We start from the raw sequence: 26,074 nt of genomic DNA, 5'->3' as shown, positions 1-26,074 counted from the left end.
GTTCCTGCTGTGGCGATGTAGTCCCGACAGAGAGGGATTGGTCTCCCCCAGGGCAGGTTTTCTTACCGACATTATGCTTGTGTCATTTTGACTTCCTAGTATGCTTTTTAAGGAAATGTGATTTCTTGGATGGATGAGAATTTTAAATACATGAAAATCTCTACCAATTATACAAGTACACCCCTACCCATGTAAGAAGTATCCCAGCGGAACTTACAGTATCCAGTGGAACTTAAGTTACATTGTGAATGAAGTATCATTATTCCTACGGGCAGACTCAGTTTTGTGCTGCTCCATGTGTACAAATTCCTGAGGTGGGTTTCAGCTCTTCCTGTTGGGCAGCATTGTGTGTTTTCCTCGGTCCTTGCCCCGCGGCAACAAAGAATTGAAGGGCAGAGACATGGTAGTGAAGCATAGTAAGTTTTATTTAAAATTACGTACTTAAAAAGAGAAGCGTGGGCAACCTCAGGGAGGAGAGGCACCCTGAAAATTTTATTTAAAGAGGGAAAGCGCACACTCGGAGAAAGGGGAGCGTGAGCTACCTCATAGAAGAGACGCTGAAAGATTGGCAAAGTTTCATTAGTTACTTAGAAAGTGCAGGCGACCTCAGAGAGAAGCGCACCCCGAAAGGTTGTGGAAGAGTTTTATAGGGGGGCGCGGATTTCTAGGAAAGCGACTAAGGGCCAGGTGCAGACCGGCCAAATGGCCCCACCATGTTCATCTTTGATAAGACATTCAATTTCTTCTTTTTAACTTCACACACATTTTCTGCTCTGATTCCTTTACAGGGTATCAGTTTCTGTCTGGAAGAATGTCAATCAAGCCTGCCTGCCCGGCCTCCAAGGTGGGCTGAGCCACTGTCTGTTCGATTAAAATACAACCGTAGCTTCAAGATAGAATTCTTCCTGAATAAGCTGGGCCTTTTAGCAGGAGCTAGAGAAAATCCTAAAAGGTACGTTCTCATTGGCACAACAGAAGCGTGACTGTGCTGAGATACTTTTATCTGGGGAGTATTCAGTATCTAGGCCAAGCGGCTCCTGGCCTTCCGACATCTCTATTTTTAACTGGTTTACTCTTTGCATCCCTTCTAGTGGGGGGACTCATTCTCTTTCCACTCCGCTCATGTCTGTTTCCCTGCAGAACACGGCTACAAAACCAAAGTGGGCAAATGACCACGGAAGCAGCCCCCCTACACTCTTGGCTTCTGGGGCCTTCAGCTAGACTGCAGTGACCTCAGGCCAAGCACACTCGGGAGTCAAGGGCCCCAGTCCAAGGGAGTGCACCTCCAATTCTGCTATGCCCTTCCCCAAGGGGAGCAGGTCCCTGCTTGGGGGTCTCTGGGGGCGGCCCCCCGAGAGGGCAGCGCTCCTAGTTGATCTGCACTCTGTATGTTGGTACTGGCCTTCTGTTGGGTCATCCTATCTTGGGGCTGCGGGTCCTGGGTGGGGGGCAGCACCAGGCTGCTCTGCAGACCCATTCATGAGTCTTGACCCAGGGTGCCCGGGCACTTCACCCTCCAGCTCCAGGCATGCCGATGGCTGCCACTGCCGTTGGAACCTGGCATTCAGGCAAGAGCTCCCAATGCGGCGTCAGTAGCAGACGCAGGATCTGCCGGGCTCCAGGACCCCTTAATTATCAGGATTCGCGGGCGCCCGTGCCATGGACGCACAGCCTCAGCATGTGCAAACCTCTCCTGCGCACAGGCAGCCAGGGTTGCCACCAGCCCGGTATCCACCTGCCCCACCACCTGCCCCCCCCGCGTGGCGTTGTACCCATTTCGTTGCTCTGAGCAGGTCTGCCCTGGAGAGCTGGTCCAGGGACAGGCCCCTGAGGCCGCGGTAGAGCCAGCGGGCCCTGGGGGCTCCAGCCCTTGGACACAGGGAAGCTGTGGACACCTGCTTGCTGCTCCCACCACAGGTGCCGGTCAAAAACCGCAGCGCCTGGCTGGGTCAGTCGCCAGCACTTGGCATTTAGTGTAAATTCCCGTCCGCGGAAGGTCGGGAGTTGTGGGTCTGCTCAAGTTCAGAGCGTCCTAGGTGCTTGTCGGGTTTCAGGTGGTGGGGCCGGTGGCCGACCCTCCCGACTCCTGGGCGCAGCGCCCGTGGGAAAGGGCCCAGAGCACTCCCAGCGCGCCCCGGTCGGGTGGGCTTCCAGGAGCACCGGGCTGCAGACTGCAGGCAAGTCGTGGACGGTGCTGGCACCCATTTGATGTGAAGGTACAATCATTTGAAAATAAAGCGTTTTACAAAGCGGGCCTTGTCAGTAGTTTACCCAGCTAACTGCTTATGCAGAAAAGAGTCTGCGCAGCTGTGGGCCGACCCCCACCCCGTGCCCCAGGCCCTCCTCTTGCCTGTGGAGCAGAGGCGGGAGAGTAAGGCACGAGGTTGACCCTGAGGTTGGCAAGACGGGCAGAGCGGAAGCAGAGCCCTCGTCTGGGCTTTGGGCGTGGGTCCACCTCTGCCGTCACACCCGCGTCAGGACAGCTGGGTGCGGCCAGAGCACTTGCAGCCACCGGGGGAGTCAGCTACATGAGCTCACCACCCAGAGCACATTCTTCCCATGGGACACCAGTGCTTCCTAAGGGGCTGTGGGCTTCCGTGGGGAAGGGAGGGGGCAGGTGTGACGCGTCTCAGCAGCAGGCTGTATTTTCTGCAGCCTGTCACCTCAGCTGGGGGTGCATGTGCTGGGGCCAGAGCAGCAAAGCCAGGGAAAAGGGACCAAGGCCGGCCGGTGTCCGCAGCCTCAGCCAGGCTGCAGGGCCGCAGTGTGGAGCCGTGGTCCCAACAGGGAGGCTCCGTACCCTGCCGGAGAGCACAGGAGCGTGAGCTCCAGGATCCTCCACAAGTGCTGGCATGCTGGGCACGGGATGGAGGAGAGGGTCCCAATTCCCAGCCACCCCAGGAGGCCCTGGATTGGTGCCACTGGCTCCTGAGAGAGGCACATCAAATTCAGCCCAGACCAGCTGCAGACAACAGGGGCGAAGGCTTCAGGGCAGAAAACTCAGGGATACAAGCGAACTTCCCGGAGAGCCAGCTCTCCCTGGCACAGCCAGCCCCTGTGGTGGTGAGTCGGGCCTCTTCCACTGTCCCCCTCAGCTGGGCAGTGACTCCCAGCCCCATCCCAGCTACTGGCTCAGCTGCCACGGAGGGGAGGCAGCCCCTTTACATGTCACCAGGTGGGAGAGAGGCAGGCGCACTGTGCCCTCCCCTGGCTTCCTCATCTGTGCTCTGCAGAAGAGCTCGAAGCCTGGGGTTCACCACCCACTGTGCGTGGGGGCCCCGTGGGCCTCAGGGCAGATGGGAGGGGCCCCTGCTCTCACCCAGGGCCCACCTGGCAGTCTCCCCACAGCCCCATCGCACAGGGCCCCGAGTCCCTCTGCCTCCTGCCAAGTCCCCGCAGCCAGGAAGGAAGCCAAAGAGCCCATGGGCCCTTGGCAGGCCCAGGGCCGCTGGTGTCCTGGGGAAGCCGCCCCGGGGAAAGGCCCACCCTGTGTTCCTTCTGTGTTCCACACATGCTGCAGCCTGTTCTCCTGCCTGAGTCCTGGGTCCTGTCTGCGTCCCCGCCCCTGTGGACCTGGGGTGGCAGACGTGGAATGAGTCAGGGCTGCAGCACCCTGGCTCGGTTCTCATCCAGGATGAGTGGGGACCGGAACCCCTGGCCTCGAAGGTACACCTCCAGACCCTGGAAACAAGCAAATTACAATGGGAAAATATCTACTGCTCAGCTCCCAGGAAGAGCCCCACTTGAGCCTGCAGCTAGTGAGGCTCCCAGGAACAGGGTGAAATGCCACCTGCAGACCCAGGCCAGCTCGAGCCTTCCGGAAAGCTGAGGCTAGAACATTCCAGAGATGGAGAAGAGCAAGCACTCCTCCCTCAGTGAGATGCCCACAAAAGCTTGACTTACCCCAGACTCTGACCTGACCCGACATAGCCTCCCCACCCTTCCCAAGCCCTGCAAGGGTCTCTTGACACTACCCCCCTCCCATGTCCCAGAAGGTCCTCCACCACCTAAAGCACTCTTTGCCCTATTGGCAAACTGAGGCAGTGCTGTGCCTCTCTACCCCGGCACCCACCTCTCCTGATCTTCCCCAGCCACAGAGCCTAACCCCAGAACGGCAGGCAGCGCTCACCTCTCCAGAGTAGGATACCAGAGGTGAGATCTCACAGACAGCCGGGGGCTCTGCACTGCTGGGCAGGCTGCGGGTGGGGAGGACACGGATCAGCACCTGCTCAGGGGTGCAGAACCTGAGCCCTGCCCCCAGCACAACCCATCCTGGAAGCTGGCCCAGCAGGCTGACCACACACCCAGCTCCCTGCAGCTCTCTCCTCGACAGTCTCCCTCCCTCTGAACTCCTGGGGCCCTGAGCACACTTCCCTTGCCCAAGGCAGAGGCCCTGACTGGGGCTGGAAATCCACCCGTACAGGCATCCCTCACAGAGCCCAGGCAGGCAGATGGAGGTGGTACTGTGCACAACTGCGGAGATGGACACCTAATGCCCTTCCTTCCCAGCCCTGAAGTCACCGGCTTGGCTACATTCTGAACGTTGTGCCTGGTTCTTGGCCTCACTCAGAGCTTAGGAATGAGCAATGAGCACTGCAGCCCCCTCCCCCGGAGCCCACATGGATGAGGGACTGGCCGAAGGCTGCATGGCAGTCACTTTATGACTGGTCTGGGCACACAGCCACCTGCATTCAGTGAAGGGCCAGAGCAGAAGCCCCCACCAGTCAGACATCAGCAGAACAGCCAGGCCCTGGGGCTCGGGCCCTGATGACTTGACACCCTTGTCCTTGGGGCAGCACCTGGGCGCCCACACTCACCTGGGCAGCTCTGGGAGCTGAGCCCCGTGTGCATCCAGGAAGTGGGCGCCTGCCTGCAGGGCCCACCGATAGTGCTGAGCTAGCAGGGCCCGCCGGGCCATGGACGGGGTGTCCCTGTCGGCCGAGTCAGCATTCTTCAGAGGAGAAAACTCCTCCTCCCGCAGCACTTCAAAGGCCACAAAGTTCCTAGCGGGGAAAACAGCTGGTAACCCAGTGTCCTGACCCAGAAGCCCTGGTCCAAGCAGGCGAAGGCCGGGCCAGGGTTCCAACCACCAACTGGGTTGGTCTGTTGTTCCTGGCACAGCGAGGCCTAGGGGGGCCCCACTAGAGCTGCTCACTTGTCTGGGGCTTGCCTTAACCCTCCCTTCCATTCCCACCAGCCAAATTCCGACCCTGGGACCCCAGAGTGAGGGCCAGACACCCTGGGAGACCCCCAGCAACCTGGCCTGGAAACAGGCTTCTAACTCCAGGTGAGAAGATGGAGGGCTCAGGAGGGGGCTCAGGAACCCCCAGGCCCACAGCTCCAAGGATCCCAACCCCCCATGCTCCCACCCCAGGGGCTGCTTCCTTGGCCTCCCCAAGACCTGTATGCGGCCCCCAGCTCCCCACTGCAAAGGGGCATCCCCTCAGTGCCACCCCCAGCACCCCCGGCCTCCACTTCCCTGCCCGACTGGGCTTCAGAACCCACCACCGAGTCAGGAGGAGGAAAGAAGGAAAAAAATTAATGACTGCTGCCACTAACTTAGCAAACTGGAACACATCAAACACAAACTTCTCCATCTTTATCCCGTTTGGTTTTATCGGCTTTACCGGATTTCCCTCCTCATCCACGTACGGGACCTTCTTCACGGCCACGTGTGGCGTCAGCAAGGGCTCGAACTCCCTGAGGAGACAGCGGGACAAGGAAAGGAAAGACACAATTCAGACAGGACAGCCTGGGTGACCCATGCTCGCCTCTTAGCACCCAACCACAAGGACAGGCTGGCAGATGGACCCACGGGGCACAGGAGCAGTAGACACTGAGCACTCGTGCCCAAGTGCCAGGAACCATCGGCCACGTGGGTGCCCAGGTGGAATGGCAACTGGCAGGCGAGAGGGCCACAATGCAGAAGAGGACACCACTTTGGCCACGGAGCCTTATGCCAGCTGCCAGGGCTCTGGGGCCCTCCCGCTTGTTCAAAAGCAAGAACTTTTCTCTACCCCAATCCATGGGCGGGCTGTCACACACGGCCACACATGGCCCCACAGGGCCCCAGTCAGTCTTCAGTCACTAGCCAGGCCAGCCCTGGTCAGCACAGGCCACAGGCTGCTCTAGCCAGATCTCACTGCCACCGGCGCACACCTGGTGACCGTCTGGAGGAAGCCCCGAGTGAAGAAATGGTTGCAGATGTTGCCTGCGCTGTAGAGCAGGCTGCCATCAGGCCTACGAAGCTGCACGGTCTCAGGGCTGATCTCACTGTACTCCACCACCTGTGGGACACCGTCCACCTGGCACACCACGCCCACCGGCTCCTCAGGGTATGCCTTTTCCACCACCTGCAGCCAGAGCAGAAGGGCTGGGCAGGCGGGGCCGTGAGAGGGGCAGGCAGAGGCAGAGCAGGGTGGGCAGGGTGGGCTCACCTTGGCCCCACAGTCTGCACCCTGCAGCACGCAGAAGCCAATGAAGACAGGGTCGGCCAACCGCACCAAGATGTTATCTACACAATACACGTGCACAAACTCCACCCCTCGGCGCTCCATGTCCTCTAGGACCTGGTGGTCTGCCAGCGCGCAGTACAGGCCCCCGTTGCCATCTGCACAGGGAAGAAGGACGGCCCCTGTGAGGGCTTCAGCCAGGTCCCAGCCGGCCAGTCCAGGGCATGTACCAGAGGCAGCTGTCTCTACCCAAGTAGTGCTGCGAGTGTTCACGGGACAGACGGGAATCGAGGCTCAGAAAGGGGAGGCTATTTGCCCAGAACCACACAACCTCTGGCCTCACATTCTGGCCTCTGTCCCAGACCTCCAGCCCCTAGCTAGGGGTCTACGTCCTAGGCCAGGCAGTCCCATCTTGGGAGGCCATACCTGGGGCCAGAGCAACCTTGTCTTTTCGCTCCAGGATGGCCTTGCCATCAAAAGTCACTGCAGGTAGCATACGCTGCTCAAACATGACCACATTGTTGGGGTCCAGACAGAAGAAGTCCTGCTCCTTGAAGAACTTGGCGGTGGGCCCCAGCGTGAACTCACTCGTCATGATGTACCTGCAAGGGGAGGCAAGGCTGGGCAGGCCTTTCAGAGGGCCTGGACCCTCTGACAGATGGGGCTCGAATGGGGGCTGGCACTGGGGCCCAGTCTGGGGCCAGGGTCAGGCCTCAGTCAGGGTGAGTGCTGGGGGTCAAGTCTCAGTGTGGGGCAGGGCTAGTGCTGCATGGGGACCGTGGTGGGGAGAGAGGACGCAGGGGCTAAGGTAAAGCAAAGAGGGCCCACCAGGGTACAACACAGCGGGTTCCGTGGCGCTCGCCAGCCAACTGCTCTACCCGCCGGATCCGTTCTGCCTGCAGTTGATACAGCGTCTTCTGGCTGGGCAGCCCCACCTGATACATGCCCTTGGGGTAGGTCACACCCAGGCGAGTGCCCTGCCCACCAGCAAGCAGCAGCACAGCCACTTTGTTCTGGGAGATCTGGTGGAAACCTGGGGGCATGCAGTGTCAGTGTCATGTAATGCCCCCCACCCCAAAGGCCTGCCACACAACCGCCCCTTCACTTCAGAGCAAGCTAAACTTACTCCTGAGACTCATAGTTCTGACAGCCACAGGACAGAAACTTCCAGATAACTGATCTCATCTAAGCCAGGACCCCACCCAAACCTATCCTTGCTTCTTGGGTTCTTCAGAGAAACATCGGATCACAGATGTACAGTTGGGGAGTGGGGTGCACCTTGATGCACCTGCCCCACCTCCAGGCCAAGGGTGCCCCTATGCTGGCAAGGGTGTGACAAGAAGCGTACGCAGTTGTGCAAGGGGTCAATGAGGCCAGCGGGCCTGGCAGTTGGCCGTCCAGGTTTGCACATGCACAAATCTCCCGAGGGGGCACCCGCCAGCCTGGCTGTATTTGGGGTCTCGTCACCCCAATCTCGAGGGGTCCGTGGGAGAGGGGAGGAGGCTTCACAAAGGCACGCGGCACACAAACTCCACGCACGACCTCCGTGGCCACTCTGGGCAACGCCCCGCCCGCCTACCTTCCGCCTCCCAGAGCCGCCGCATCCCGGCGTCGCCCCGGTACGCGCTGCCCACGCGCTCGGGAGGCAGGGGCCGCAGGCGCGCGGCCAAGTCGGGCGCCGGGCCCGGGGGGCGCGCGCAGGCCGCGGCCGCGCGCCGGCAGTGCTCGCGCAGCGCCTCGGGCTCCAGGGGCGCCAGCTCCGCCAGCAGCGCGGCGCGCGGCCCCGGCGCCAGCTCGGCGCAGAAGCGCAGGAGGTGCTCCTGGCCGGCGCGCTGCAGCCGGGCGCGCACGTCCGGCTCCGAAGCCATGTCGCCGCGGTCGGCCGCCGCGTCGGCCCTCGTGACCCGCGCGCTCCGACCGGCGTCACGCGACCCGGCGGGCAGCACCGCCCCGGCCCGCCCCTCCTCCGCGCCGAGGCCACTCCGAGCGCGCCCCGGGCGCCCCGCCCCTGCCCTCTCAGGGGCCGCCCGCGAACTTCGGGGTGGCGTTTGCCGCGGTGGTCGGAGGAGCCGGGCCGGCCGCCGGGGACCCCTGCGGCATAGGGGCCCCGGCGCCCCGAGTCCGGGAGCCTCAGCAGGTTCTGCGACACCCCTGGCCCGGACGCGTGAGGGCTGACTTCAGTTGTGATGTACCCCGTTCTCTGTCCACAGCCCCGGGGCAGGGACACCTGCGGAGAGGCTGGACCTGTCCCTGCACAGGACCCCGTGCGCATTTGCCCGGCCACCTGGAGGCTGGGCTGGGCCGCGCGGGGGAGGAGCCCGACCATCAGCAGGCCCCGCCCCCTCCCTCTGTCCCCCATTCTCCTTCGTTTCCGTAACCAGAACCCCAGGAGAGGCCCCTTGCCCTCCCTCATTCTATTTACCAGATTTTGAAATGTCTTGCTGTTTATAAACTCCCTTGTGAAGAATATGAAGTAGTTTCTGCCATATGGGGACAAAACTTTCTTTTAGAAACTAGTCTTATTAAAGCGTAAAAGTAATACAAATACAGGGTTAAGATAAATTCTAATGGCACTTTGGGACCCCAAATGAAAAGTAATATCCCCCCCCGGCCTGACACAGCTAATCCCTGTTAAAAATATTTGTGTCTCCAGGCAAGGCAGGTTCTGCTCTTAGGCACCCCCAGCCCTCCCTGGTTTGAAGGAGGAGCTTTGGGGTGAGGGGACTATGACATCTTACGGACCCAAAAGTGCTCCAAGGATGGTCTTAGGTTTGCCTCGGGGCCTTTGCATTTGTCTCCCTCCTGACTGGACCATCGTTTTCCAGAAAGTCATGACTTCCTGCCCCTCTTCAATAGGTCTTTGCTCAGGAGTCAGCACCCTGGGGAGACCCTCCCAGGCCTTCCCCCCTCCTATGCGCCTGCTGCCTTTCTGCATTCTCTGCTGCCTGGCTCCCCGACGGGAAGTAAACTGCACCAGAGCTGGATGTAGTTTGGTCCACTGCTCCACCCCATCACTTTAGACTAATACCCAGCCGGCAGCAGGCTCTCGGGAAATGTTGGTTGACTGAAAGAATGAGTGTAGGATCCCAAACCTAGCTCGGTGACTGGGTCACAGCAAGTGTCCAGGGACAGTGTAAAGCCGGGGAGGGGAAATCCCAGGGCAAAATACCGAGCTGAAACCAAAATCAGTCGGAGGAAGAAATAAGGTTTAAAATCCATGTATTGCTTACAACAAGTCATCCTGCATCTCTCCCTCCGACTGCAGCAGATGCAAGCGGAAAAACTCCCCCCAACCTCTTCAGTCCAGATAAGCCCTCGCTCACCCACGTAATTACCTACTGATATGGAGATGGACTAATTCTCTTCACCCCTTGGAAATACCTGTTGGTATGGAGATACACTAAAGCCAGGCAAGAGATTCTGGAGATACTGCAATTTTACCCAGTTTGCTTAATGAATGAATGAATGGTCCGCTCCAATCGTTTACCACAGCTGAAGGGCAGTTTGGAGATGTTGGAGGTGGAAGGTGTGTGGAGGACGTAGGGAGTCAGGGAACAGAGCACCCTCCCCCAGGCCAGAGTCTATGGGAGCTCTTAGCACCCCTGCACACGGGTGCTGGAAGGCAGGTGTCAGAACTTTAACTCAGGGCTCATCTCAGGACAACCCCTCAAGGTGTGGCTGGGGGTGATATCACAAGGGTTTGGACAGTGAAACGTGGGCCCCTGCAGGGCCAGGAGAAGGGGAGCTGACCCACCCAGGCGGACAGACGGGTGCAGACAGGCAGGCATGCCAGTGAGGGAGAAGTGAGCTACCACCTCGGGGACCAACCACCACAGGGGTTGCCTTCCCTTTGTTAGGGGGGGCATTGTTTATTTTCCTCAGTTCTTCTCCTCGCTGACAACAAAGAATTGAAGGGCAGAGACACAGTTGTGAAGCAGAGTAAAAGTTTTATTTAAAGTTATGCACTTAAAGAGAAAGTGCAGGGGAGAGAAAATCCTGGTGCAAAATACCTCTAAAGCTGAAATCAGCCAAAGGGAGAAATAAAGCTTAAAATCTGCTTATTGCTTACAAAGTATGGTCCGGACCATTTCTCTTTCCTGCTCCGGCAGAAGTAAAACCAGCACCTCCCCTCACCTCTCAGGTACAGAGAAGCCCTCGGTAGCCCAGGTAATTATTCATTAATATGGAGATGAAGTCCTCCCCACCTCTGAGGAATGCCTATTGATATGCAAATGCACCAAAGCCATACTTCTCTCCACCCCTGAGGACTAAAGCCAGGCAGGATATTCTGGAAATATTACAATTTTACCCACAGCAGGCAACTTCAGGGAGCAAAAGTGCCCTGAAAGGTTTAAGTTTTATTTAAAAAGAGAGAATGTGCGGACGGCCTCAGGCAGAGGCGTGCCCTGAAAGGTTGAGAAAAAGTTTTATTTAAGGCAAAAATGTGCACACTTGGAGAAAGGGGAATGTGGGCTACCTCAGGGAAGAGGTGCCTTGAAAGACTGGGGGTTCCCCTTTTAAGGATTTTTCAGGAATGTGACAAAGGGCTCGAGGTGTGGGCTTGTCAAGCTATCCCAAGATGTTTATCTTTGATGAGAGACAGTTAAGTCTCTTATCAGTCCTCCAGGTAATTCTGCAAAAAACTTAACACAAGAAATTTACTGATCTGGCTCCTGCCCAGGGTAGCAGCTTCCCTCTGGGAAAATATCAATCAAGACCACCTGCCCTGCAGGCGGGCTGAGTTATTGTCTCTTTGCCAAAGGATATGTTAAGGATCTTAACTTTCAGGATTTTAAAATGCAATCTTAGCTTTAAAATGGAATCTTTCCTGTTTTTGCTTCACTGTTTATAACTGGACTTGTTTGCTAAATTAATCGTGATGCTTGCCTCCTGCCCAGGTTGCAGATTACTTGATTGGAGGCTAGAGGAGGGAAAAACAGCATATAGGTTAAAGAATAAGCTGGCCCTTGTAGCGGCTAAAGTAAATCTTACAATGGCATGATCTAATTGACACAGTGAAGACATGGGCTGCACTCAGATACTTTTCTTTATCTGGGGAATATTTGGACATTTCAAGTTACTCCTGGCCTTTGGAGCTTCAACTAATTAACTCATTAACTCTGTCTTTTCTGGCTCTCTAGTTTTAACTGGTCAACTCTCTGAGTCCCTTTTTAGTGGGCTTTGCTGGCCTTATCCTCTCTCCACCCTGCTCATATCTTTTTTTCCTGCCTAACACCTTTGTCCTCGAGTTTGTCCAAAAGGTTCAGGGGAGCAGCAGGGTTAGCACAGGTCCCTGGTTGTCACTGCAGGAGTGGAGACCGGAGAGCCCTGGGGCAGGCTCAGGGACTGGGCAACTGCCACCCTGTCCTCCACGCCCAGTGCTGGGCAGGGGCAGAGGGGCTGGGCTCCCCTGCCCATCTCCTAGGAACTCCAAGCTGATACAGTGAGAATGTGATCGCAACAGTGGGACAGGTGCCTCAGAGAGTATAGGGGTCACAGTGAACCCAGCGGGTCTGGGGCTCTGGGAAGCCCCCCGGGGTGACAGCAAGGCTGGAAGCTACAGGTAGGAAGGTGTCAGGCCAGGCTGGAATGCAGGGTGGAAGGGGGAAGTGGTCAAAGTTCAGGGCAGGAAAGACTCTGGGGCCGCGCCTTAGCCCCGCACCCAGAGGCGGCTCCACTCTAGTCTCTTCTGTACCTTCCTCCAGTGCCGATCCAGAGGCCACCAGGAAGTCCGAGGGCTGAGGGGCTGCCTGCCCCACAGCTCCCCATGCTCGCAGGCAGAGCCCTGTTCCCTTTGCACGGGGGGCTCGGGTTCACAGTGCCCTGGCTTGGCCTGAACACCACTGGCCATGCTCTCCTGAGCTGCAACAGTGTCCCTTGCTGCTGACCACTAGCCTCCACACCCACACGATCCCCAACAGCTGTCCCCAGGCTTCGCCACCCCACAGTCTCTCCCTGGTGTAGCATCCCATACGTGGGTAAAATTGAAACATTTCCAGATTTCTTGCCTGGCTCTAGTACATCTGCATATCAATAGGCGTTCAGTGGTAGAAGTCTGGCTTTAGTTCATTTGCATCTTTCCCAGCAGTGGAGAAGCTCATCTCCGTATCAACGGGTAATTACCTGGGCAACCGAGGGCTTATCTGTACCTGAGAGGTGAGGGGGAGGGCCGGTGTTGTGGCTGCTTGAGCGGAGAAGAAAGACGGCCTGGGACTGCAGTTTGTGAGAAATAAACGGTTTTAAACTTTATTTCTCCCTTTGACTGATTTTGGTTTTTAGGGGTATTTTGCCCGGGATTTCCTTTCCCCGGACTTACACCATACAAGGACAGTGTTTCTTCTGAGTCCCCCACGATGAGGTTTCCTGTGTGCCAGCCACCCACTGAGCACCCACTGTGGGCTAGGCCAATGCCAGGCCTTGGGGAGGCCCTACACTGCTCCCAAAGAGTACAGAGACTCCCAGGGAGAGAACCACCATGGCTAGGAGAAAGCATCCCCGTGCTTTCAAGGTCAGGGCGCCCAACCTGACTTCTACGCACCAATCCAGTACCTAAACAGTTTTGAAGGAAGCACAGCAATCAGTCAGGAGCAGGCAAGGGAGGGTGTTTCTGGTAGGAGAATGTAAGTCCGGGGAGAGGAAATCCTGGGGCAAAATACCTCTAAAAACAAATCAGTCAAAGGGAGAAATAAAGTTTAAAATCCTTTTCTTGCTTAACAAACTGCAGTCCTGGCCCTTCTCTCTTTCCTGCTCCAGCAGAAGCAAAACCGGCCGTCCCCCCTCACCTCTCGGGTACAGATAAGCCCTCCCTGCCCAGGTAATTACCCACTGATATGGAGATGAGCTTCTCTCCACCCCTGAGGAATGATGCAAATGCACTAAAGCCATACTTCTTTCCACCTCTGAACACCTATTGATGTGCAGATGTACTAAAGCTAAGCGAGATATTCTGGAAATACTACAATTTTACCCTCCATGTGCCCCCATGTGCAAGGGTCCAGAGGTGAGGGAATGCCAGGTACCCTAAGGCTGGGGGACCAGGGAGGTGCTGGAAGGAGAGGGGGAGGGGGATAAACTGTAGGACAAACTGCGGGTGCTGTCCTGGGACGGTGGCCTGTCCGGCCACTGATGGAGAAGGCCGGGCAGCAGTGACTCCAGGGGTGACTCCAGGTTCACTCTTTCTAGGTTCCTAGCACTTTCTCACCAAATTCATCACCACCAAGGAGTCCTGCCTTTGAGGGGTATGAAAATTAATAAACGGAAACCTCATTTAGAGTGCAGTTCTGAGGGAGAGTTCAGCAGGGGGAGGTCTCACTCTCAGGAGCGCTTCCCCGTCCTCCCCAGGGAAGGGGGGTTCCTTCCCCCTAGCAACAGCCCACACCCTGGCTTTCCTGCAACTGACTTTCCTTCAAAGCAGCGCCGCCCACCTTGCATTTTCTCTGAAGTGATGTTTCTCTCCTTTGTTCACCTGCCTATGGTTTGCATGGTGTTCATGTCCATTGTAATTTCTCTACTATTCCTGAATAAACTCATTTTGTTGGTAAAATAACTGGCTGTTTTATTTTTTAAGGTCAACAGGGGTAGCCCCAGGGGAGACATGGACACAGGACATTCCCTGGCCAGGGTAGCTGCCCTTACAACCTGAGACAGAGGCACCAGTGCCTTGGGGCCCGATGACCCAGAGGCCCAGGTAGGAAAGCCACCCAGAAGGCGCTCCAGAGAGGCCAGCCAGAGGGCCAAAGCAAGCCTGTGCAGGGGGCTTGTCTGGAGGGAGTGTTTGGCGACTCCGCTGATTTAACCCTAAAGATGGATGGTCTGCACAGAAAGCAGCAGGTAATACATGAGAAATTGTGGGTAAAATTGTAGTATTTCCAGAATATCTCGCCTGGCTTTAGTACATCTGCATATCAACAGGCATTCAGTGGTGGAAAGAACTATGGCTTTAGTGCATTTGCACCATTCCTCAGCGGTGGAGAGAAGTTCATCTCCGTATCAGTGCGTAATTACCTGGGCTGGGAGGGCTTATCTGTACCTGAGAGGGGAGGGGAGGGCCGGTTTTTGGCTTCTGCTGGAGCAGGAAGGAGAGAAACGGCCCCAGACTGCAGCTTGTGAGCAATAAATGGATTTTAAACTTTATTTCCCCCTTTGACTGATTTCGGTTTTTAGAGGTAGTTGGCCCCGGAATTTCCTTTCCGCAGACTTACAGCAATGCTCAGTAGCAAAGTGCCCATGTATGGGGACATCTGGGAAAACTGGAGGGATGGATGGGAACAGGGCAGGGCCTAAGGAAGCAGGCAAGGGTGAAGGCAGAGGAGCCCAGGCAGATTGCATTTGGGGTTCTTCCTTGGCTTCAGGAGGATCCTACCAGTCAGTCCTGACACGGACCACAGGCTGAGCCCTGGCCACGTCCCAGAGGGAACAGACAGAAATGACACCGAATCCTGGCTGGAAACAAAGCAAGGGCCTCCGGGACACACGGCCGCCTGGCCAGCCTGAGCAGCTATGAGAACCAGGAAAGCCGCTAGAGGAGGGGTCCAGTCAGAGGAGGAGGCTGGAGTGGAGGTGAGCTGGTCACCAGATGGGGATCTGGGGACACAGGAAAAAGTGGCTTTGTCTTGCAGCAGGCAGGAAAGGCCAGGCTATCCCCAGGGGCCAGGGGTGGAGCTAGCAGCAGTGCAGACAGAGGGGCCTCTGTGAGGCTTAGCGCCCAGCTGGCTGGAGCCTGCAATCCTCTTGGGACCGACCTGGTGCAAGAGAAAGGGACCCCCGAGTCAGAGGCTGGGCCAGGGGGCCCTCAGTGAAGAAAGCCCAGGGGAGCGAGAGGGGGAAGGTGGTCCCTGCGGGGGGGGTGCTTTCCATCATTATCCCACCAGGCCACCTGGGGACAGACTGTGTATAGGGCACCAGGCCCTGCCCCTCGGAGAGGTGGCTGGGCGACCAACCCCAAGGGTGAGCCCGGCGAAGAGCTGGTGTGGGACTGGGGGGGCAGAAGGGGGTCCGTTGGGGCTCGCTACCCGACCCGGCGAGGCGGGTATGGAGGCCAAGTGGCGGCGCACCCCACCCCCGACACTCCCGCGCCTCCGTGCGCGAGCCCGGCCCCTGCCAGCGCGGCGGCGGGAGCGCGCGAGAAGGGCTCCTTTGCCGGAAAATCAAACCGGGCTGGTGGCCTCTCAGCCAATCCCGGAGGAGACGGGCCGTCCGCGGCCAATGGCCGCCGCGAATGCTAATGATCTCTGACGCCACGAGGAGGGCCCATTCAAAAAGTCCCCGCTATTGTCGCGGCGGGTGGCGCGCGCCGGCCGGGACCTGCCATCGGGCCGTGCGGGGAGAAGACCCAGACGCATCGGTGGGGCGCGGTGGGGACCCAGCCCGGGCGAGTGCCCATGGCCGGATCCGCGATGGCCGAGCCTTGCCGTGGGCCGTCCGCGCCCGCCGCGCCCGTGCCGGGCACGGAGGGGCTGCCGCGCGCCTTCCTGCAGAGCCTACGCACGCTCTTCGACATCCTGGACGACCGGCGTCGCGGCTGCGTGCACCTGCGCGAGATCGAGTCCCGCTGGCGGGGCGCCGACACCCGCGAGCTGCCTCGCGGCGTGCTCGAGGGCCTGCGCCAGGTGGCCCCGGCCAGCGGCTACCTGACTTTCGAGCGCTTCGTGGCCGGCTTGCGCACCTCGCTGCTGAGCGCCGACTGCAGCCCGCGGGGCCCGGCGCGTGCCTCTGCCCGGGGAGGCTGCCCAGCGCGGCCAGGGGCCCAGCCGCTCCCGCCGCCGCCGCAGCGCCTGGTGTTCGCTCCGGCGGACGAGCCGCGGACGGTCCTGGAGAGGAAGCCCCTGCCCCTGGGAGCGCGCCCCCCAGCGTCCGGCCCCGGCGGCGCGGCCCGGGGTCTGGAGAAGCTGTGTGTCCTGGCCGGGGCGGCAACCGGCCCGGTGGAGCCCGAGCAGCCCCAGGGCGCGGCGCTGGAGCGCAGCCTGAGTGCAGACGCTGGTAAGTGCTGGTCGGCCCTCAGCCCCGCCTCGTACTCCCCGCGGCCTGCGCCTAAGGCCGGAGGTCCGGAGGTGCTGCCCCTGCGTCTCCCACTGGGCGTACGGGGGCCGACAGCTCTTGGTGGGCTCCTGAACCGGGGAAACCTGGCTGCGACCTGGAGGGAGAGAGAGGCCTAGGGCCTGCCCCCGTGTGCCCAGAGGCCAAGGGGCTGGTGGTTGCCTCGGAAAAGACCACTGAGAACCCATTCTGAGCCAGACCCGAACTGGACCCGGGGAATCCTTGTCCCGCACCTGGGGCCCTGGGTCTCTTTGCTTAAGCAGAGGCTATCCCTCTGGTGAGGATGAAAGGTGGCCCGCCAGGCTGGGTGGGGCCCCCCTGGCCTTGGGGTCCTGTGGCAGCCGGGCAGCTCCACCAAGAAAGCCTGCCCACTGCCCCGGACCAGGGCAGGGCAGGTGCGAGCTGCTGGGGCGGGGTGGGGGTGTCAGGAGGACCTGGCGCCCTCGCCAGGAACGGCAGACTGGTCGGTATGCCTGTAGCCTGGTCTTGGAGGCCTGTGGGCTGTGCTACCGCTGACCCCGGGGGAGACTTGACCCACAGCCCCTGGGGACAGCCGGCAAGCTTCTTACCTGGCTTCCAGTCCAGTTGGCAGGGAGAGGAGATGGCTGAATAGCCCCCTGTAGCTGCCCCCACCTCACCCCCGTACCTGCCTTGAGAACAGCACCTGCTTCATGGTTAGGGGACAGGCCCCTCAACCTGTTCAGCCTGTGCACATGCCCTCTAGACCCCTGGCAGTTGCCAGACCTTTTTTCCTGTCCACTGGTCTGCCAGACTCCTTGGACGCCTGTTCCGGCCTTGGCCGTGTTCCCAAGCCCCACCACTCCTGTTTGAAGCCACAGCAGACCCTGGCCTAGTGGACTGATCCAGCAGCCCACCCCAAGTGGGCCTCCCCATCCCAGCTCCCCCTGCTCCCCATTACTCAACTTCCCTTTCCCCATGGTTGGGGCTCCTCCAGGAGTGGCTGGCCCAGAAGTCCAGGGCCAGTGCCATCCATGTGGCTCCACATGTTTGGTAATCAGCTGTGGGATTGGGGCTGGGGGGCATCAGGTCTATGGTCCAGCACTACTCTGCCCCGTGTGGCACCAGGCCTATTACTACACCCCTCTGAAGACCAGACAGGGGCAGCCACGTGGCCACTGCCCACCATGGGGCAGCATTAGCTTCAGGCCAGAGCGCTCACTGTTGCCTTTGCAGGCAGAGGCCCAGGCGAGGGGCCCGGCATCCTCCGTGGGAAGAGAAAGCCAAACACACACAGCCCTGAGAGGCAGGCCCTTCTTTCTTGTCCTCTGTTGGGGCTCAGCATGCACCAGGACTGCCCAGGCCTCAGAAACAGGCCGCTGGTGCAGGCCTGGGCAGGGGAGGGCTGTCTCTGCCTGCTGATCCAACTGGACGTCCAGTGTGCGCTTGTCCAGAGACCTGGGAGCTCCCTTTAGACTTGATAGTGCAGACCAGGCCCAGAGGCCCCAGGGTTGTCCCCCTAACCTCCCTCTGCCTGTACCTCCTCTGCCAGCCATGTGGCATGGCAGGTTGGAGCATGAATTCTGGGCCTGCTTGGAGCCTGCCTGCCAGAGCTGGCTGGTAGCCCACAGCCACCTGGTGCCAACACTCTGGACATGTCCCTCCCAGGCACGCCTGCACCCTCATCTCACATCACCTGCCTGTTCCCGCTGCCTGGTGCTGGGGGCATGGCCTGCAAAGCCATGGTGTGGACACAGGACTGGGGAGCCAGGCAGGTGTCCTCCACTCCCCTCTGGGTGGCCCTACACACACTGCCCCATCCCCCAGGGAGACCGCTGGCCTTCAGGATGTCCTCACAGGGCAGCGCCTGGCTCACTGGCCCCCACCAGGTGGACATGTAAGCTGTGCAGTGCCTAGTTGCGGGCTCAGTGTGCTGCATACGCAGAGATGCAGAGGATGAAAGTTAGGTCTCCAGCATTCTGCCTGTACGGACTCCTGGCACCCTTAAAGGTCCCAGGCAGATCGGAGAAAGGAGCGAAGACCAGAAGCCTGGCCTGCTTGCTCTGCTCTGTGTCTGGCAGCCTGTGAGCCCCCAAGGGGTGCCTGAAGTATTCTCAGCACTGGAGGTGCCAAGACCCTGGGCCTCAGGGAGCTCACACCAAGGGTGCATGTGTGTCCATGCACACATGTGTGGTGTGTGCACAGACATGCAGTGTTAGTGGCCTTCCCCAAGGCAGGTATGAAGGGAGCTGGTGGGGGTCAAGTGGGGAATAGGCCCCAACTGGGCACAGAGCCAGGTGTGGGTTGAGCTTGACTAGGCATCCCTGGTAGTGAACCACGCCCTTGCCTCCTCCTACAGGTGCAGTGGCCTGCAGAGCCTGGGAGCTGGGTGTGGGGGATGCCCAGCGGGCCCCCCGTGCCCGAGGGGAGCGTCGGAGACACACCATCACCAATGGTGTGGACTGTGACCTTGTGAGTGGGGCTTGGGAGCTCTTTCCAGCTTGCCAGGGATCGGACTTGGCCCCCACGCTCGGTCTCCTGGACCACCTCTCTGCCTGGGAGGGGGCAGCTGGGCTTGGGCATCTGTGGCAGAAACACTGGCCAGTTCTAAACATCTCCCTGCTTCTGGGCTTGAGTCCTCTTAAAGATGGCCGGGGTCAGGTCAAGAAGTCCTTTAGGGAGAAGGCTGCCTGGACGGGCTGTGCAGCCGGCTGGACCCCCTCCGCAGCACCACCCCTGCCCCAGCCTGCTGCGTGAGGCCCACCCTGAAGAGAGGGGTGCTAACTCGGGGAAGTCTCCTGAGTTCTGCAGGAGGCCAGGACCCCCGGGAGGAAGCACGGCTGTGCTTATGGCACAGGGACACGCGAGGGCTCACGCACGCAGATTGTGTGTGCTGAGTTGCGTGGCCGTGGCTCCTCGCGCCGTGTGCACACATGCACTGCGCGCTTACTGGGTGTGCATCCGGTGTGGCAGGTGAAGCAGGTGAAGGAGCTGGAGCAGGAGCAGGCAGTGCTGCAGCAGGGCCTGGACATGATGGCGCGGGGCCGGGACTGGTACGAGCAGCAGCTGCAGCGGGTGCAGGAGCGCCAGCGCCGCCTGGGCCAGAGCAGGGCCAGTGCTGTGAGTGCCGCCCCCTCCCCAGGCAGCGTGCCCTGCCCTGCACAGAGGCCCCCCACCTGACCCTGGACGTAGGGCTCCCAGCTCCAAGGCACTGCAGCTGTCCCTCCCTGCAGGAGGCTGGACACCCCTACTGGGATGTCCCCTGAGACCCATGCTGCTCTGGAGCACACATTCCAGCAAGCAGCACCCCTGGGTTTTCTCAGCTCTGAGCAGTAACTTTAGGGGGCAGGAGGGCCACCTTTGGGGACCGCTCTCAAGGTAAGGGCTGGCCCTGCTCTCTATCTCCTCCCCTGCTTTCCTACCAGGACTTTGGGGCTGAGGGGAGCTCCCGCCCTCTGGGGCGGCTGCTGCCCAAGGTACAGGAGGTGGCCCGGTGCCTGGGGGAGCTGCTGGCGGCGGCCTGTGCTGGCAGGGTGAGAATCCCCCCCAGACCCCTGTCACCCACGTGGGACCCCGACCCAGCTCGGTGCCACCCCTCACCCTGGTCCTGGAGGCCTGCCTGACCATGCCCTCCCATAGGCTCTGCCCTCGCTTTCCTTGGGGCCCCCATGCCCCACCCTGGCCCCCGCCTCACCCCCAGCCCCAGACTGGCAGCAGCAATCCATCCTCAAGCTGAAAGAGCAGAACAGGCTGCTCACCCAGGTGAGGCCCAGGGATGCGCGGGGCCGGGGCCAGGGGCCCGGCAGACCCTGACCGCCCCCCGCCACCCCCGCCCAGGAGGTGACCGCCAAGAGCGAGCGAATCGCACAGCTGGAGCAGGAGAAATCCGCCCTCATCAAGCAGCTGTTTGAGGCGCGTGCCCTCAGCCAGCAGGACGCAGGGCCGCTGGACTCCACGTTCATCTAGCCGGCCACTGCACGGACACGGGGATCTCAGGGCCCGGCCTGGACAGAGCCCTCCCTCCTCTCGCCCAGTGTGGGCTCCCCTGGTGGATCCAGCTGATGGGCAGTGCCCCAGGATGCCCTGTGGCCCCAGGCAGACTTGGTCCTGGCCAGGGGTGCTGACGGAGGCAGGACTGGATATGCTGGCTCAGCCTGAAGGGGCTACTGTCAGTGGGCAGTGAGGCCCCTCTTCTGTTTACCTGCTGTCAGGCAGCTCCGCCCCCATGTTTTCCACTGGCCTGGCTCCCCTCTGACCCGGGGTCTCCAGTAAAAAGGGTACTGGTCATTCTAGGCTGCGCTTCTGACTGTGACCAGAAGAGGGAGCTGCATGCCAGTCACTGGGGCCCTGGAGTAGGGGTCCCTGGGGGGGCTGGGAGGCCCAGCAGGTGATTGGGTTCTTCCTCAGCCAGGAGGAGCAGATGGAAGGGTTAGAGGGTATTCCCTAAGAGGGGAACTTGGGGAACAGTGGTCAGAGTGCCTGGGCCAAGGCTGGCCTGCTTGACCCTCCCCAACAGACCCCAGGCCCTAAACCAACTTGAATTGGCTGTCTGCCCGATGGAGCCCCACAGAGCAGCTTGTGACCCAGGCTCAGGGTCTGCCAGGCAATGGCTGGGGCAGGCTGTGGTTACCAGGATGGCTGTGGGTGCCCCTCCTAGTGGAGGCCCCTGTGCCCCCGATTGGCGATATGGGTCTCCCAGACTTGCTCCAAGGGCCAGGCACCCCCACCAGGACCCACTCCACAGAACTCAGGGTTCCCCAGTTTTGAGAACTTGTCACACCCTCTATCCCCCATCCCCGGCTGGCCCCAGGTCTGAGCCAGTAGAGACCATTTCTGCTCGGCCACTAGAACGGGGAATCACAGGATTCAGCAAGAGGCCAGGAGCAGGGTCCCCATCATGGGTCACTTCACCCCGTACCAGGCCTGCTCTTGAGGGGAAGCCCCTGCTTGGCTGGTCTGCTAATGATGCCTCTGCCCCAGCAGGGGCCCGTGCTCCGTGCCACCGTTCCCAAGGGGACTTCCCGAAGCCGAGGACATGCTGAGGTCAGGCACGTTACATAAGCAAGGACCAAGGATGTGGGGTGTGGGCATGTATGGAGTATAGGGACCCTGAACACCCAGAGTTGGGGGTGTGCAGCTTCCTGCAGCCCTGAAGGGTGCCCTGGCAGCAGAGGGATCCTGGGTAGAGCAGACCCCTCCCCACCAAGGTACTCTCCCCACTGCCTTCAAAGCCTCCAGGGAGTTGGGGTGCTCCCAGCTCAGGAAATCAGCCCAGTATGCAAGCTGACCATGGAGGCTGAAGGTGGGTGTTTCTGGGGCCCCAAGTGCCAGGAAGGAAAGGGAGCAGGTACTGAAGGGCAGAATATGGCCTCCAGCACCCAGGCAGACTGGTGATGCAGTGGTCAGACTGGCGCTGGCCAAGGAGAAAAACCCCTAGGCAACAGGTTGGGGCCTGCCCACCAGGACCTCCCCAAGGCCTGCCTTCTGGTTTTTAGGCTGACCCCCTTCCGTCCCATCACCAGCCCGGGTCCTGTCCCTTCCCTCACTGGGAGGCCTCTGCTTGCAGGTTCTCCAGGCGTTCCCTGTAACATTCCAGAACTGAAAACTGCCCTCCATGCCCGGAGCCCAGCCTCCTCTGGGCTTTGCAGGTGCCATCCCATCTTCTGGGAAGCCCCCTTCCCACTGGACCTTGCTAGCTCCTACCCAGCCCTCCACTACCAATGGGGTGATGAGCTCTGCAGAGGCCAGACAGCCTCCAGTCAAGCAAGCGTGGAGGCCCGGGCTCCCCCAAGGGTGAACACCATGCCTGGAGGTTGTGCATTTCCTCTGACCTCACAGAACTGGGGAGGTGCGAGACAACAGTGTCTGCCCCCCGGGGTGTCCTCCATCAGGACAGCCCCCACCCCCACATAAAGCTGACCTTAAAGCTGCTGGGTAGGTGTGCACTCAGCTGGCCACAGAAGGGGCCTGAGGGAGGCCTCTCTTGGCCTTGGTGCTCCACACGGAGCAAAAATACACATCCCCTTCATTTACAACCTGGAAACTAGACAATCACTACCTGAGTGGCCACAGAGGTCTCAAGGCGGGGAACTGGAAGTGGTCCCCGAGCACAGCTCCTCAGCCTCTCCACTGAGGCCTGGGGCCAAGTAAGTCTCCTGGGGCTGCCGTGCACTGTTGGGGAGCATCCTTGGCTTCTGTCCACTAGATGCCCACGGCATGTGCAAGTGCACGCGCGCACGCACACTTGTGACAACCTAATGTATCGACGTTGCTGAATATCCCAAGGGAGCCGTGGTGGAGGAAACCCGGCTCTGATTGAGAACCATTGCTCTAGAGGGATGCACCTTTCCCCGGCCTCAGGGAGTCGAGTAGGTAAACTTCCAAGGCAAATGCAAACCTAGGCTAAAAAAAATTCACAGACACCCTAATGAAAGAATCTGCTGTGAGAGCCAGCAGAAACAACATATTTTTTAAAAATTCATTTTATTATTAATCTACAATTACATGAACATTATGGTTACTGGACTCCCCTTCACCAAGTCCCCCCCACAAACCTCATTACAGTCACTGTCCATCAGCGTAGTAAGATGCTGCAGAATCCCTACTTGTCTTCTCTGTTGCACAGCCCTCCCTATGCCCCCCCTACATTATACATGCTAATCTTAAGGCCCCCTTTTTCCTCACCCTTATCCCTCCCTTCCCTCCCATCCTCCCCAGTCCCTTTCCCTTTGGTAACTGTTAGTCCATTCTTGGGTTCTGTGAGTGCTGCTGTTTTGTTCCTTCAGATTTTGCTTTGTTCTTATACTCCACAGATGAGTGAAACCATTTGGTACTTGTCTTTCTCCACCTGGCTTATTTCACTGAGCATAGTACCCTCCAGCTCCATCCACGTTGTTGCGAATGGTAGGATCTGTTTTTTTCTTATGGCTGAGTAATATTCCATTGTGTATATGTACCACATCTTCTTTATCCATTCACCTGCTGATGGACACTTAGGTTGTGTCCATATCTTGGCTATTGTAAATAGTGCTGCGATAAACATAGGGGTGTATCTGTCTTTTTCAAACTGGGCTGCTGCATTCTTAGGGTAAATTCCTGGAAGTAAAATTCCTGGGTCAAATGGTATTTCTATTTTGAGCTTTTTGAGGAACCTCCATACTGCTTTCCACAATGGTTGAACTAATTTACATTCCCACCAGCAGTGTAGGAGGGTCCCCTTTCTCCACAACCTCGCCAACATTTGTTGTTTGTCTTTTGAATGGTGGCCATTCTTACTGGTGTGAGGTGATATCTCATTGTGGTTTTAATTTGCATTTCTCTGATGACTAGTGATGTGGAGCATCTTTTCATGTGTCTGTTAGCCATCTGAGTTTCTTCTTTGGAGAACTTTCTGTTCAGCTCCTCTGCCCATTTTTTAATTGGATTATTTGCTTTTTGTTTGTTGAGGTGCGTGAGCTCTTTATATAATTTGGATGTCAACCCTTTATCGGATCTGTCATTTATGAATATATTCTCCCATACTGTAGGATGTCTTTTTGTTCTATTGATGGTGTCCTTTGCTGTAATGAAGCTTTTCAGCTTGATATTGTCTCACTTGTTCATCTTTGCTTTTGTTTCCCTTGCCCGGGGAGATATGTTCATGAAGAAGTCGCTCATGTTTATGTCCAAGAGATTTTTGCCTATGTTTTTTTCTAAGAGTTTTATGGTTTCATGACTTACATTCAGGTCTTTGATCCATTTTGAATTTACTTTTGTGTATGGGGTTAGACAGTGATCCAGTTTCATTTTCCTACATGTAGCTGTCCAGTTTTGCCAGCACCATCTGTTGAAGAGACTGTCATTTCCCCATTGTATGTCCATGGCTCCTTTATTATATATTAATTGGCCATATATGTTTGGGTTAATGTCTGGAGTCTCTGTTCTGTTCCACTGGTCTGTGGCTCTGTTCTTGTGCCAGTACCAAATTGTCTTGATTACTGTGGCTTTGTAGTAGAGCTTGAAGTTGGGGAGCGAGATCCCCCCTACTTTATTCTTCTTTCTCAGGATTGCTTTGGCTATTCGGGGTCTTTGGTGTTTCCATATGAATTTTTGAACTGTTTGTTCTAGTTCGTTGAAGAATGCTGTTGGTAATTTGATAGGGATTGCATCAAATCTGTATATTGCTTTGGGCAGGATGGCCATTTTGGCGATATTAATTCTTCCTAGCCAGGAGCATGGGATGAGTTTCCATCTGTTAGTGTCCCCTTTAATTTCTCTTAAGAGTGTCTTGTAATTTTCAGGGTATAGGTCTTTCACTTCCTTGGTTAGGTTTATTCCTAAGTATTTTATTTTTGATGCAATAGTGAATGGAATTGTCTTTCCGATTTCTCTTTCTATTAGTTCATTGTTAGTATATAGGAAAGCCACAGATTTCTGTGTGTTGATTTTGTATCCTGCAACTTTGCTGTATTCCGATATCAGTTCTAGTAGTTTTGGGGTGGAGTCTTTAGGGTTTTTTATGTACAATATCATGTCATCTGCAAATAGTGACAGTTTGACTTCTTCTTTACCAATCTGGATGCCTTGTATTTCTTTGTTTTGTCTGATTGCCGTGGCTAGGACCTCCAGTACTATGTTGAATAACAGTGGGGAGAGTGGGCATCCCTGTCTAGTTCCCGATCTCAGAGGAAAAGCTTTCAGCTTCTCACTGTTAAGTATGATGCTGGCTGTGGGTTTGTCATATATGGCCTTTATTATGTTGAGGTACTTGCCCTCTATTCCCATTTTGTTGAGAGTTTTTATCATGAATGGATGTTGAATTTTGTCAAGTGCTTTTTCAGCATCTATGGAGATGATCATGTGGTTTTTGTCTTTCTTTTTGTTGATGTGGTGGATGATGTTGATGGATTTTCGAATGTTGTACCATCCTTGCATCCCTGGGATGAATCCCACTTGGTCGTGGTGTATGATCCTCTTGATGTATTTTTTATTTTGGTTTGCTAATATTTTGTTGAGTATTTTGCATCTACGTTCATCAGGGATATTGGTCTGTAATTTTCTTTTTTGGTGGGGTCGTTGCCTGGTTTTGGTATTAGGATGATGTTGGCTTCATAGTATGAGTTTGGGAGTATCCCCTCCTCTTCTATTTTTTGGAAAACTTTAAGGAGAATGGGTATTTTGTCTTCTCTGTATGTCTGATAAAATTCCGAGGCAAATCCATCTGGCCCGGGGGTTTAGTTCTTGGGTAGTTTTTTGATTACCGCTTCAATTTCTTTGCTGGTAATTGGTTTGTTTAGATTTTGTGTTTCTTCCATGGTCAGTCTTGGAAGGTTGTATTTTTCTAGGAAGTTGTCCATTTCTTCTAGGTTTTCCAGCTTCTTAGCATATAGGTTTTCATAGTAGTCTCTAATAATTCTTTGTATTTCTGTGGGGTCCGTCATGATGTTTCCTTTCTCGAGAAACAACAGATTTTGTAGACATTCCAGATAACTGGAGTCATCAGAGGATAAAAAATGATGATGGTTTTATGTGTCTGAAGAAGTGAGTCTTGAAAATTTGAACAAGGAATAGTCTTTATAGCTTTTTATTCCATAAAAATACTATCTTTTATTCTATAAAGATAAAAACATGAAAAAATAGAACTTCCAGAA

The 26,074-nt window shown here is 57.3% G+C and overlaps 2 protein-coding genes across 3 annotated transcripts; one reads left to right on the top strand and one right to left on the bottom strand.

The window, feature by feature from the left end:
- Positions 1–404: 404 nt before the first annotated feature.
- Positions 405–8,354, bottom strand: UAP1L1 (UDP-N-acetylglucosamine pyrophosphorylase 1 like 1). Its single transcript, XM_036900833.2, has 10 exons — positions 8,032–8,354; positions 7,281–7,485; positions 6,879–7,054; positions 6,438–6,610; positions 6,160–6,353; positions 5,560–5,700; positions 4,818–5,003; positions 4,130–4,196; positions 3,574–3,681; positions 405–2,801 (listed from the first exon to the last, which is right to left on the bottom strand). Exons 1-9 carry the CDS (start codon positions 8,318–8,320, stop codon positions 3,598–3,600), a joined length of 1,515 nt encoding a protein of 504 aa, XP_036756728.2. The 5' UTR covers positions 8,321–8,354; the 3' UTR covers positions 405–2,801; positions 3,574–3,597.
- A 7,369-nt stretch (positions 8,355–15,723) lies between these two features.
- SAPCD2 (suppressor APC domain containing 2) lies at positions 15,724–20,730 on the top strand. 2 transcript variants are annotated; one of them, XM_036901644.2, is made up of 6 exons: positions 15,724–16,430; positions 18,805–18,917; positions 19,419–19,565; positions 19,871–19,978; positions 20,085–20,207; positions 20,283–20,730. In XM_036901644.2, the coding sequence occupies exons 1-6, from the start codon at positions 15,833–15,835 to the stop codon at positions 20,409–20,411; spliced, it is 1,218 nt and encodes a 405-aa protein (XP_036757539.2). In that variant the 5' UTR covers positions 15,724–15,832; the 3' UTR covers positions 20,412–20,730. The 2 variants fall into 2 exon arrangements, with proteins under 2 accessions (XP_036757539.2, XP_036757541.1); XM_036901646.2 differs by lacking the exon at positions 20,085–20,207.
- The last annotated feature ends 5,344 nt before the right edge of the window (positions 20,731–26,074 follow it).

The sequence above is a fragment of the Manis pentadactyla genome, chromosome 3 (assembly GCF_030020395.1).
Source record: "Manis pentadactyla isolate mManPen7 chromosome 3, mManPen7.hap1, whole genome shotgun sequence".
Classification (NCBI taxonomy): Eukaryota; Metazoa; Chordata; class Mammalia; order Pholidota; family Manidae; genus Manis; species Manis pentadactyla.
This window is presented reverse-complemented; position numbering and strand designations above follow the sequence as displayed.